The sequence below is a fragment of the Amblyomma americanum genome, chromosome 4, assembly GCF_052857255.1.
Source record: "Amblyomma americanum isolate KBUSLIRL-KWMA chromosome 4, ASM5285725v1, whole genome shotgun sequence".
NCBI lineage: Eukaryota > Metazoa > Arthropoda > Arachnida > Ixodida > Ixodidae > Amblyomma > Amblyomma americanum.
Genome location: NC_135500.1, coordinates 64,775,489 through 64,789,078, shown reverse-complemented (window position 1 = coordinate 64,789,078; position 13,590 = coordinate 64,775,489). Strand labels below are relative to the sequence as shown.

Below are 13,590 nucleotides of genomic sequence, written 5' to 3'. Positions count from 1 at the left end.
AAACGTTCCTTGATGCGATTAAGGGTCCTGGCAAACCCCAAGTGCCCAGCCGTGACGTCATCGTGCATTGCCTGCAGAACGGAGGAGTACAGAGTAGCCGGAACGACGAGGAGAAAGCGCGCACCTCCAGGCGAGTAATTCGTTCTGTAGAGTAAACCGTCGCGAACGCAGAAAGGGCTTGCGGATGTCGGGTCACGGGCTTCGGCAAAAAGCGGCGCCAAGTGCTGATCCTTGCGTTGTTCCATCTGGAAAGTGCCAAGATCTGGACACTCTGGGGAAACGGCAGCGAGATAGTCATCGAAGTTTTCATCATCGGAAGTAGTAACCGGGAGCGGCAGCCGCGAGAGGCAATCTGCGTCGGCGTGTTGGCGGCCACTTTTGTAAGACACTTTGAAGTTAAACTCTTGGAGGCGTAACGCCCAGCGGGCCAACCGACCGCAGGGGTCGCCTAGATTGACCAGCCAGCACAGAGAGTGATGGTCTGCGACGACTGTAAAAGCACGTCCATAAAGGTACGAACGAAACCGTTGTACGCCGAAAACAACGGCGAGACACTCTTGCTCTGTTACAGTGTAATTGCGTTCCGACTTGCTGAGGGTGCGACTTGCATAAGCGACAACGTGTTGATTGCCCTCATGGCGTTGGATAAGCACAGCACCCACGCCGATGCCGCTGGCGTCAGTGTGGAGTTCAGTCGGTGCTGTCGGGCAGAAATGACGCAATATTGGCCGCGAGGTGAGGAGAAACTTGAGCTGCCGAAACGCGGAGTCGCATTCGGGAGTCCAGTGGAAAGGGGTGTCTTTCTGCAGGAGACTTGTAAGCGGGTAGGCTAAATCAGAAAACTTGGGAACGAAACGCCGAAAATATGAGCAAAGTCCTAGGAAACCCCTGAGCTCTTTCACTGATTTGGGTTCTTTGACACTGCTTACAGCTTCAACCTTCTGCGGGTCGGGTCTGAGGCCATCCTTGTCAACGAGATGACCAAGCACAGTAATTTGGCGTTCACCGAAGCGACACTTCTTCGAGTTCAGCACGAGGCCCGCTCTCTCTATGCAGTCTAGGACAATGGCTAAGCGGCTGTTATGTTCGGCGAAGGTCCTACCAAAAATAACAACATCGTCCAGATAACACATGCAAACTTGCCACTTCAGGCCACGTAAAAGCGTATCCATAAATCGTTCAAAAGTGGCAGGAGCGTTGCAAAGGCCGAAAGGCATAACATTAAATTCATACAACCCGTCAGGTGTCACGAATGCTGTCTTCTCTTTGTCTTGCGGGTGCATCGGTATCTGCCAGTACCCGGACCGTAGATCCACCGAGGAAAAGTAGGAGGCTGAGTGGAGGCAGTCAATGGCATCATCAACGCGCGGGAGCGGGTAAACATCCTTCTTTGTGACAGTGTTAAGCCGGCGGTAGTCGACACAAAATCGCCAAGTGCCATCTTTCTTTTTGACAAGGACCACTGGAGCAGCCCACGGGCTTGAAGATTCCTGAATGATGCCGCGGTGCAACATGTCACGGACTTGTTCATCGATTATCGGACGTTCGGAAGGCGAGACGCGGTATGGCTTCTGGCGAATCGGCTGTGCAGATCCAGTATTGATCACGTGATGGGTACGGGAAGCTGGAATCGGCGGTGGTTGGTCGCGAGCAAAGTCAAACACGTCCGCATGCTTCATAAGAACGGCCACTAGTACCTGGCGGTCGCTAGTGGGTAGGGATTTGTTGACCATGGCTAGGAATTGAGAGTCGCTCAGATCGCGGCGTCTAGTTGGACGAGACACGTTGTCAGTGATCGCGGCAACTGGTACAGAAAAACGTTCTTCAAAGCCAGCAAGTTTTAAACCACATGGCAATACTGCAGGTTCGTTGGAATGATTGACAGTCCAAAGAGTGGCACGGCCCTTGGTCACATGGACGACGCTGCGGGGTACTAGCACACTTTTCTTTGCACAGTTAAGGGAACAAGGTTCCACCACAGCATCGAAGGCATCAGAAATCGTGCTCGAGGACACAACGGGAACGAATATGGCAGACATTGCTGGAACGACGGTATCTTCAGAGACAGAAAATACTTGGGCAACCACTGGCGAGTCTTCTATGAGAGCTGACCGAAGGCCAGGACTTAACGATATGCCACCACTGCGGAAGTCGAGAGTAGCGCCGCACTGGTGCAAAAGGTCAATACCGAGGATGATGTCATGCGTAGAACGAGGGAGCACCGTGAATTCAGTTCGGAACATGTGGCCAGCGATCACTACATTCACAAAACAAATACCAATCGGAACCAATAATTCTCCCCCTACACCCCGGAATATAACAGCACGATCCCAAGCGAACATTATTTTACGACCCAGACGGTTCTTGAAAGTTGAACTCATTACTGACACCGTGGCACCAGTGTCCACTAAAGCCATGACGCAAATACCGTCCACTAAAACTTCAAGGCGGTTCCTTAACATAACAATGGGCAGAGGAATTGGCACTATCGATGATCCGGCGACCGCACCTCCATCGGCCGCACACGCTAGTTTCCCGGGGACGGTGGGGAACGACGTTGGGGGGAAGGCGAGCGGCGAGAGCGGTGCGAAGGTGGAGTCAGACTTCGGTCAGAGGCAGGGGAGTCGTTCCGTGGTGGCGCGTAACTGGATGGGCGCTGACACGATGTGAAGACACGGTCATGAACAGTCGCATTGAAACTCAGGCGAGGGTTCGACCATTGGCGCTGGGAGCGGGAAAACTGGCCCCGACGACGGCAGAATCTAGAGATGTGACCGCTCTAGATGAGATTGCTGAGAAATATCGCCAGAAGTTGCCGGCTACCAAAAATAACTCTAAAACGCCTGCCAGTGAGGGTGAGGGAGGGCCAGCAAATTATTCGAAGTGAGGGAGTGTCTGATAATTTTTCAAAATGAGGACGAGGTTGAGCCATTGATTCAAAACAGGGTGAGAGAGGGAAAGTGAAAATGAGGGCATTTACCCACCTTTGGGGGACGGTCGGGGATGTATGCACCTTAGATCTCACTGCATTTTTCTCTTGACATTACTAGCCTAAACGTCCATCTTGTCGCAGTCTTGGGCATGCTAGGTGCTAGCTGTTTTGACGTCTTCCGATCTCGAGCTCGCTGCTGCGTTCAGCATCCCAGCACGTCTAAATGAATCTTCCCTGCGTACGTCAGCCGTTCGTCGGCGACAATATAGTGCATATATAATGCGAAGAAACATAAGATTCGATGTAAAATCACCTTATCACGGTAGGGCGCACCCTTTATGGAGCGATAGTTTGTGTGGAACAAGACATTATAGAATTGGGGCGTCCTGCCGTATGTGCCGCGGCTGAGGCAGGTGGGAACAAAAAGCAGAGGGTAGCGGCGGCGAGACTGCAGTCTCACGAGACGAGTATATTCCCTGATGTCGATGCCCCTTCACTCCATCCTCGCACAGCACTGTTCTTGTAAAGACAGCACGCGAGAAGCGACGGTGTCCGCAGCGCTCAAAAACTGACGAGCAACCTCTGAAAACCCGAGTGCACGGAATGGGAACAGTTCGCGAAACGCCGAGGCCGTGTTTTGCAATGAAGTTACAGTACGGGCGCCGGCTATGACCGGTGTTGTGGCGCTCAACTCAGGTTTCCTTCAAACCAAAACAAGAAAAAACCTCTACAAAAATTGCAGTGAAATTACAGTAAAACTGGCTATCATCTGAATTGTTTGTTGCAGAGCACTTAGGGTGAGATTTCCGTACAAATGCGCAGAACAATGCACTTCGTGTTCTCAACATTAGCTTCAGCGTAACTCTCAACCCTCTTTTGAAGTACTACATTAAGCCGAGCCAATTGAAATCTAGGATTCCAGCAATTTCTCGTGCGAGTTTCTTAAAAGTTCAAAATCATGCGCTGTGAACTAAAACAGAACAAACGAAAAACTACCAACAGGCAAATACGTGCTGCTTGATTAAAAAGTACAACTCATACAGATTGTTCGTAGAAAATTTAGAGCGCATAAATGGAAAAAAGGTTTTACTAAACTAGTCGGGAAAATGCAGAGCTGTCAGATGATGGGAATTTTTTTTCTCCCTGAGTTCGTAAAGGACATTGCATCTGACCATTCAATAACAAGCCACAAATGTAGTGAACTATGACGAACACGCCTGATGATGCCTCGATGGAAGACCAAAAAGTTAAGACCAAATGCTGGCGTGCGGCTGCAGATCCCTGGCTGTGTAAACTGCGCTGATGTTGGCGGCAGCTAAGCTGTTTGTGAACTGTTATCGCCAGGTTCACAGGTGCATGAACCCCCTTCCACAAAATTTATAAATAAGTCGGCAAAGTGAAGAGCATACTCTTATGCGTTTAGCATGGAATCACCCACTGCGAGGAAAAAAAAACACTATAAAGAGCATTGAACAAGGCTTTATTAGAGGAAAATAGAACAAAGAGATGTACACATTCATCTGGACGTTCTAGCTGCGCAGCACTCACAGCTGCCCGAAAAGCATAAGACCGCCCAAGCAGCACAGGTAATCGGCCCGATGTTGGAAAGGCTTAGGAAAAGGCCGGTCCAAAGGGCAAGCGTGAAACCATCCATTTGGAATATTGGGCTGATTAATTGTGTTGCTTGGGTGGTGTAAAACCGCGTAAGAACGAAAAGCTTTCCACTGAAGTTGAGGGCTGATGCGATACCTATATATTCCGCGAACATTCGCGCTGCAAAAAGGAAAAGTCTCGGAAATACAGATATCCTCAAGTGCAAATTCCGAATCTTTCAGCAAAAGATGTCCCGTTGTAAAAAAAAAAAAAACAAGCGCAGTGGGCACACCTGCACACAGCGCAATGGTCTCCTCTAAAACCTTAAACTAAAAGAGTAAGATACTTCAAAAAAGCTAAAATGGAAGAAGTCAAGGATCAGGCATTCGTAGAAATAGAAGAGTTGACAGCCACTAATCACTCCTCTACTGTGACGTCAAAGACGAGCGCATCGTGAACTACAGCTTGCCACCAATGGCACACTGTTGGGTTGACATAAAATTGCCGAAAGCGCCAGGGAGCAGCAGAGAAAAACCCATATTCTTCCGGCAAGTTATAATAAGATCCGCATTTCCTAAGCTGCACTGTGATAGCTTTTGCAAGATGGGGGGCTTCACACGAGTCGCTCGAAATAAACGCAACTTCCAGACGTGAATACTGTCCCTGAGTTCCAATCCGAACCGTGAAACACGCCTGCTTCCTGCGGCACGCCCTCACCTCAGCGGATACAGAGCTACCGAACTCTCCGTTCTTAGAGAGTTTGTTAGCGTGACGCACAGTGAGAATAAAATGTGCCCTCCTTTTCTCCATCATGTCTAACGGGCTCGGCTTGTGCACACATTTAAGCACCTGCTCCACAATGACGAATGGCTTCCCCGAAGGCGCCAGCTGCAAGCGTACGCACTGAAGAATCTCTTCCAGGCAGCCGACAACCCCGCCAACAATGCCTTCCAAGTTTTGAAGGTCGTGGGTGTTTTCCTGGCGCGGTTGCACTGACGGCTCATGTACTTCCGACTCTCCAGAAGCTGGGCTTCTTCCGGCCGCACAGTGTTCCTGCTGTGCGGAAGAACATGTGCTCTGCTGCGCTTGGCGGGCTTCATTGAACGTGGCCAAAAATTTGCCAAGGGCCTGCGTCAACTCGGCGTTCGGAGTCTGTTGCACGAGCTCGTTGATGCCAGTCCCAAGGTCCAGCACCATGGCCCGCACAGTCGCCCCTTCGTGAGCGTGATGCGCTTCAAAAGGTTCCTTCAAGTGCTCCTTGATTTCCTGGAGCTCGGCGGAGACATCACTAAGAGCAGCGGCGCTCCCTTGCCGTGAATCTGTGTCTGGTGTCGCCAAAGGCTTCCCATGGCTGCATCCGGGCTCGTAGCGGGGCGGCAGGTCTCCGTTCAGCACGCCGTCGCCACACCGTGGACAAGCGACTTCATGGAAACCGCATTGTTCCTCGAAGTGCTGCAGTACAGCTTGCAGGTTGCCCACGAAGTTGCAGCCACGGTCTTCGTTCCAGCAGTGTGCCTTGGAAGAAAAGATGGAAATGTTTAGATTAGAGCACAAGAAGGCTTCCCTCTCCCCTTTTGTGTATTTTTTTAAACTACACAAAACATCTTCTGCGGGGCACTCGGTGCTGGAAGTGGCCGAATGCATTTTGGAGCAGGCTTTGTAGCAGAAGTCTGATACTGAGGAATAAGATACATATGCGAATATAGGTGTTTTAACTAATTTGTGCCACGGTTTAAAATATTGCAATGCCCTGCATGACAATTTGAATAGAGAGGGTTGTGCACAGTCGCCTAATCGTTGCCCGGATTCTTAATGCGCCTAAATTTACTTATTTGTAAAAAGAAAAAGTGACATCTTTAATTCTTAACAATAGTACAAATTTTTCTGGGAAAAATTTAAAGTGACTCGTGAGAAACGCCCACTTCAACGCCTCGGTCAGGGAAAAGCGTGGTGAATAAAAAAACACTTAGGCGACGACGCTCAGTTGATCGCTTAGTACGTTACCAGCCAAATGTTTGTAATATCCGTTTTGACACACAATTCGTTATATCAGTTGTTGACACACAACAGTTCGTTATATCCATATACACACAGCAGTTCTTTATATCCGTTGTTGAAACACGGAAGTTCGCTATATCCGTTGACACACATAAATTCGTTATATCAGAAGTAGTATACTAATTTTGTATAGGTAGTGTCAGTTACTAAGTTCGTTTGTATAGCCTGGTGGCAAACCAGCTGCTGGCTACTGAGATGGTGGTCGCCATTTCTGCACACACTGACCCATCTAATACTAGCGCTTTTAAGCACGCCATTCATCACAGGAATAGTGCGGGGATGAGCACGGCCACTTTGGATTTGTTTCTTCTTTCCAGCAACATGTTGTAGCACATGGCCGGGATTACGTTTGATGACAAAAAATAGCGTGCAACCAAATGGTTCTCGCAAATACTTCCTTGGCATTCCCTGCTGTACAAAGGTCAATCCCCCCGGGCAGGAATGTGCCATGCTCCGGGCACAGTTCCTGTGTGGTGAAGTGTGGTCACGTGGTAACTGTTTCGGTTAATTTCATGTTCATTGCAGATATACGCGTCCTCGACAAACATACGTAGCAAGAGCGCTAGCTCTGAAAAACCTTGGAAAAATGAGCCCAGGACGCACTGGATACCAGCGCCGCGCACCCGCCACTGCGCAAAGCAGCCCGGACTCTCGAACATGTCGCGGCTTGCAGCATGATTCATCCAGGCTGGCCCGGCGGAATCCTCCTCCTCCTCCTCGTCCCCCCCTCCCCCCTGGTAAGCGCCGGCTCTGACGCAATCCACGCTTCGCAGGCAGCCCTTTCCCGAGCCCTCTCATCCATTTGTCAAATTCAGACGGTAACAGTGGCCTGACCTGATTAGAGGGTTTGCACGGCTGGCTGCTGCAACGGTCACCGGAGGATATCAAAGCCGAGCCGCGTCCTTGGGTTCAGCAGCCAATCGCCTTAACCACTGATCCCCCGCAGTGGGCGCTCGCTATAGTGATACAAAAGATAGTACAGTACTCTAACTACAGTACTCCGAAGAATGCCGTGAACGTCGCCTTGTCGAGAGGTACTACTGGCCTGACACCAACCTTGCCACGGCGGAGGATTCTGGGCCATGGCGCTGTTCGTGTTCATGGTCGACGCTCGCGGGACAACCTTCAAATCGCACTAGACTGTACAGCCACAGCTACGTGAAGATCCGGATTCACATGCCGGCGAAGCGTCAACAGGGAATGAATCATGGTATGCAAGATCCCGACGTTGAACTGAGACACCGGCAACAGGATCACAAAGTACGGGCCCGCGATGACATCGTGGCCTGACATAAACGGCAAATGAACCACAACGACAGCACTCGGCCGTTCGACCTTCACTTCAACTGAAAAATTTCGCACTATGAACGATCGCTCAAGTACACTTTAAAAAAAACTGGAAGATTCTGTGGGAATGTCTGCTTGACCACTTCACTCATCGCCAACATCATGGGAAGTCAACACACTAGCGATTAAATGTAAAGCATGTTTTATGGCGCCTGGAAACTCTTCTATTAATAAGCAATATTCCCATGAGCAATGACGAGTAATCAGCAAGTGACCGCTCGTACTGGATGCGCATAGAACAAAATATTGTGCGCGCATTACCTTCCATGAGGCTGTAGTTGCGCCTCACGCAACATCGACACTCGAGACAAAATGGATAAGTAACGTAAAATGAGCCAGCTGCGGTAGTCACAGCAGAGCAATAAATTTAATTGCTTTCTTTGCACGACGCAGCAGCGAGGCCATCTATGGCTGTAGAGATGCTCGCAGAATCGCGTCTTTTGCTCGAAAAAAGCGCAATTCGCGTGCATAATACAGCACAGCACATGAGGGACCACGAATAGTTCGTGCTCCCCGCGCGTAAATACGTGCACAGTCGCTTTCTTTGCACGACGCAACAGTGGGGTCAGAATGGCGGGGCTGGCGAACGCAGACGCCGACGGGCGCGCAGAAACTCGTTAACGGGGGGAAAAAGGCGGGAAAGCTGCGTCGCGCGAGGAATGGAGCGAAGAGCGAAAGAGCTGTGAAAGAAAATAAGATAAGGAGGGAGACAAGACGACGAGGAGAAAAATAGAGGAGGTGGGGCGGTGCAGTGAGGAGGGTTAAGGAACGCCAACGAGGAAAATGCCCCGACGCTAACAACAGTGGTTACCCTCGCAAGACGGAACAGATTGCTTAAGCATGGGCAAAACTTATGCACTGCCTCGGCGGCGTGTACCAAAAGCACAAAAGCGTCGCACGTACCTTCAAGTTCTCCACTTTCCTAACAGGCACGTCGAACATGTGACACTCGTTCTCTTCGAATGCCTCCCCGTCTATCGGACAAGCTCCTCGGCCATCTTTGAGCAGGCTTCCATGACACGGCTCGCACAAGGAATGTTGACAAGGCAACAGCGCCGTTCTTCTTGGAAGCACACGACACATGTGGCATGTGCGGTACTGAGACACGTCGTCGGCGAATCGCGTCGGTCGCCAATTGAGGCCGCTGTCGAAGCCTCGCACTCGATACAGAGCTCCTCGCTCCGCTCCCGCCATGGCGCGCGAAGTTCACTCCGGAAGCAAAAACACCGACCATCGGCCCTGAAGCGACACGACACCCACGCAGCCGGCGACGAACTGGGCGCGTACGCGGCTACGCGGTTTTTCGCGCTCGTCACGTGTCCACGGTCACGTGGTCACTTTACTGAGCCAATGAGGTTCGCGCCGCTAGGAGGCCATGGGCCGTCCGCCAGAGAAGGTGATCTCGGAAAAAAGAGACACAGTTGCACGCGCTGCACAGAATTATTCCCCAAACGCAGAACCACAGAACGCCAAGTCCGCCGCCTGCGCAGCCAGCCGTCGCAGCCATGCTCGGTTCCATGCGCCTTGATCCGAGCTGTTCGAGCACGAGATGCGTCTTGAATGCACGCAACTACCGGCAGGCTGCCTGCAGCCCATGTATACATATGAAGCAGCTCTTACGCATTTTTTTTAGCGAAACTTCACTACGGTAGGTAGAGCCGCGCTTGGCGTGGCTGAATTTGGCCTTCACCGAGTTAGAGGTCATGAATGTCTTGAAGTCGCACCACAGCTAAGCCCTTCAGCCTAACCTTGTGGAGCATCTTGGTGTCGCAACACATGGTCATCAACTTTGCCCTTACGATGACCTTCGGGTAATCTTTCAGTCTAGTGTTAAGGGAAGGGGGCCATGTGATCAGTCGCGTGGATAACGTCAAGTAACCATTGCTGTGAAGCTTTCGCTTAATACCATGTTTAACTACGTTAAACCTCTGCCAATTCCTTTTTTTTTAATCATTAGCGTTACAGGTCCCGTGTTGCATAAGAACCGGCGTCGAAGATGTCCGGCGGCGTGGTTGTGTATTTTATCCTAATTGACCGGTAAGTGACATCACACCCACAAGACCTCGCGCGGGAAATTCGAACACCCTCGTGCGATCAGACTCCTTATATGCTGCTCCGTCAACGCGCGGAACTTCGTGCTAGCGATGCTTGCGTTGGTCGCAAACGTCGTAAGAACGTTTACGCATGCAAAGCAAAGCAGCTACAGTGAAAGCTAAACTGGGAGAATCGAGTACGATTCGAACTCGGTACCCTTGGATTACGAGACGTACACGCTATCCATAGGCCACGCTCATCGGCTTAAGCGGGGTAACGGTGTATCTGGTGACTGCGTTGTGATCTTTGGCTTGCTGTGGTGTAATCAGGACGTGTACTGATGCGTGCGTAGTTAATTGTGACTACGCGAAATAGTGATTAGGTAATTCAACCCGATTAAATCGACTTGTGAGTCGCCACATTGCACTTTTATTCAAACGGTGGTCACGGTGGTCACGGGAGCGGTCGCACTTTGATGGCCGCTGTATTGGCACATACTGTATGACGGATCGAAAGTACCGGCATGAATTGAGGCGCTACGCGCCCACTGCTGTCATGTGATCGAGTGTGGTCACGTGGTGACTGTTTTGGTCAGTTCGACCTTCTCTGCAGACAGACGCGTCCTTGCTCTTAATACTTCATAGCTTCCCCCCTTATGTAATGCCCCACTGGAGTCTTTAAGGGAAAATAAATGATGATGATGAAAGTGGGATATGAACCTGCGCCGGCGCCAAAAAAAATCAGTTCTGCTGTCCGATGCCTCCGACCACTACGCCATCGCCACAACCTTTTTTCGAGGCATGATATTAATTGCATTTAAGATATATTCAATTTACATTAACTAAATTATGAGGCGTAAAACCGTCAGTTCCCAGCATTTTAATAAACTTATTCCTATCCAATCCTATATAAAGCTTTTAGGAAATGCCACGAAACACATCGCAAAAAGACAGAGCAAGAGAGCACTAGACGAGAGGAAAGGCTGAGCACATCACCAAGGCGTGCCACTCGGGCTTAAAGTTGGCCGGTTCATAAACTTCCCTCAGATGAACAGTCAGTTGGGAGAAATCATCCTGCCTGCACGAACTGCCAAGCTCTCGACCTGTGCTTGCAATGTGGTCGTCTTCGTCAAGTACCCGTGTTCACGCGTGTAAAACTGCCAGTCTCTCACGCTGTAGTTTGAAAAGCGTGGTCTTCATCATCTTCCATCCGTGCGCGTGGAAACGTCATCTGACAGCATGCAGCAAACAGAGCGAAATGGCGGTAGATTACAAGCAGTGCAATTCAGGAGAGCGAGCGCTATCGCAATGTCGTCGGGTAATGTCTTGTTCCGAGCCTATTCAGTGCTTAGCACTTACTGTAATTGTCGTGGTAAACGCTATTGCATTGTTTTCTAAAGATTGTTGGCATACATAACAAATAAATGCTCTAAGTGCAGGGCATATCTGTGCATGCAGTGCGTGCCGGAAGTAAAGGCAGAGTGATATTTTTGGGCTCAAGTCGTAACTGTCTCGGTTTTATCTCACGTATTACCTCAAGCAACTCACACACACCAATATAAGTATCTAGCCTCTCGTCCATCAGTGGCATGAGGGCTTGTCTTATATGTTTTTGCTCAGAAATATCGCCAGAAGTTGCAGACTAGAAAAAAATAACTCGGGTTTTGAAACGACTGTTAGTGAGGGAAGGCCAGCAAATTACTCGCTCTGAGGGAGGGTCGGACAACTTTTCAAAATGAGGACGAGGGTGAGAGAAAGCCATGGATTCAAAAGAGGGTGAGAGAGGGAAAGTAAAAATGAGGGCACTTACCCATCTCTGGGGGACGGTCGGCAATGTCTTGCGCCTTAGCTCTCGCTGCATTTTTTTGCTTGCGCTACAAGCGTAAGCTTTATCTTTTCGCTAGGTCTTGGGCATGCTAGGTGGTAGCTGTTTTTGACGTCTGTTTTCGAGCTCGCTGCTGCCTCGCGCATCCCAGCCCGTCTAAGTAAATCTTCTCTGCGTACGTCAGCCGTTCGTCGGTGACAAAATAGTGAATATAATGCGAAAAAAACATACGATTCGATATAAAATCACCGTAGGGCGCACTCTGTATGGAGCGGTTGTTTGTGCGGAACAAGACTTTATAGAATTAGGGTGTCCTGCCATGTGTACCGGCTGCGGCAGAGCGCCTGGTGGAAACAAGAGAAAGCAGAGGGTAGCGGTGGCGAGATTCCCGACTCGCAATGCCATCATATTCGCTGCTGTGGATGCCGCTTCGAGTCACTTCATTTCATCCTGTCATTCCAGACGGCCAACAATGTCCGATGGACGTCCAATTAAGGTCCGTACCTCCGAAGGAAAAGCGAAGCAGATCCGAGAACGGACATCCAAAGGAAAAACGAAGCAGATCCGAAAACGGACATCCGAAGGAAAAACGAAGCAGATCCGAAAACGGACATCCAAAGGAAGAACAAAGCAGATCCGTAAACGGACATCCGAAGGAAAAACGAAGCAGATCTGAAAACGGACATCCGAAGATAAAACGAAGCAGATCGGAAAACGGACATCCGAAGGAAAAACGAAGCAGATCCGAAAACGAACATCCGAAGGACAAACGAAGCAGATACGAAAACGGACATCCAAAGGGAAAACGAAGCAGATCCGAAAACGGACATCCGAAGGAAAGACGAAGCAGATTCGAAAACGGACATCCAAAGGAAGAACGAAGCAGATCCGAAAACGGACATCCGAAGGAAAAACGAAGCAGGTCCGAAAGCGGACATCCAAAGGAAGAACGAAGCAGATCCGAAAACCGACATCCGAATCCGGATCTCCGGTGGGCTTACGAGGGGGTCCTTCTGCTGACCGATTTTGAAATGCGGGCAGAATGGAGAAAGCACTCCGCCTAGTCGGCAATAAAGCGGTATATTTAGTGTCTAAATGTTCGGGGAGGCGGGGAGGATTACACCGAGCTGCCCAGTGATAACTCTTATTAATAGAAGCTCGGTAATCTTTAGTCTATTTCATGTGCTTTGCAACTCATAGTTGCTGCCGAAAAACTTGTCCATATTGCAGGCTGCAAGAGCAGCACATGGCATTGTGTCTGCATTGCATTCTCTAGCACAACTGATTGAAAACAAGCGCCGCGCTCTCTTCGTGTTTGGCACGTCCGCTGTGGGAATGCTTGCCAAGCAGAAGCCTTTTTTTGGTGTTGCACTGGGAATTCGGGTGGGCACTGTGCTGCATCCTGGACATCACAGGCGCCTCTACTGGCATGTCCTTTCTGCCCCACTTCAGCCACGGAAGCAATGCTTAGCGCCATTTTTTGACAGCTTGCTCCAGACTTAAGCGTAGTGCGCGACTGACATCTACGCAGACACGGCTACCACCAAAACCGCCCGCCAGATGCATGCCTGTGAGCACATGCGCCTAAGCATCAAACCTTAATATATGAAAAAAAGGTGAACTTGCGAGCCTCGAACAACGCGAACTATTGACTTTTGTATAGTGCCCTAGTACTAGAGCTCTTTAATTTCGGTCCGTCATGTTTGTTTACACTTATCGGCTTCTTGCTAGTCGACTTGAATCATTTACTGCATTGAACTGAAAAAAAAATACCTTCTAGTGATTATATGCGAAAAACTACA

General features: G+C 49.9%; 1 protein-coding gene across 1 annotated transcript; it reads right to left on the bottom strand.

Annotated features, from left to right (window-relative positions):
• Positions 1-4,393: 4,393 nt before the first annotated feature.
• LOC144130142 (uncharacterized) lies at positions 4,394-9,162 on the bottom strand. The gene is made up of 2 exons (XM_077664154.1): positions 8,834-9,162; positions 4,394-6,040 (listed from the first exon to the last, which is right to left on the bottom strand). Exons 1-2 carry the CDS (start codon positions 9,122-9,124, stop codon positions 4,943-4,945), a joined length of 1,389 nt encoding a protein of 462 aa, XP_077520280.1. The 5' UTR covers positions 9,125-9,162; the 3' UTR covers positions 4,394-4,942.
• Positions 9,163-13,590: the final 4,428 nt, after the last annotated feature.

Bases quoted from the DNA above. Each gene is read 5' to 3' on its own strand.
- LOC144130142 (XM_077664154.1), bottom strand. From the start codon at position 9,124: ATGGCGGGAGCGGAGCGAGGAGCTCTGTATCGAGTGCGAGGCTTCGAC. The intron at 6,041-8,833 runs GTACGTGCGACG...TTTTCTTCCAAG, and splicing joins GGAAAGTGGAGAACTTGAAG to GCACACTGCTGGAACGAAGA.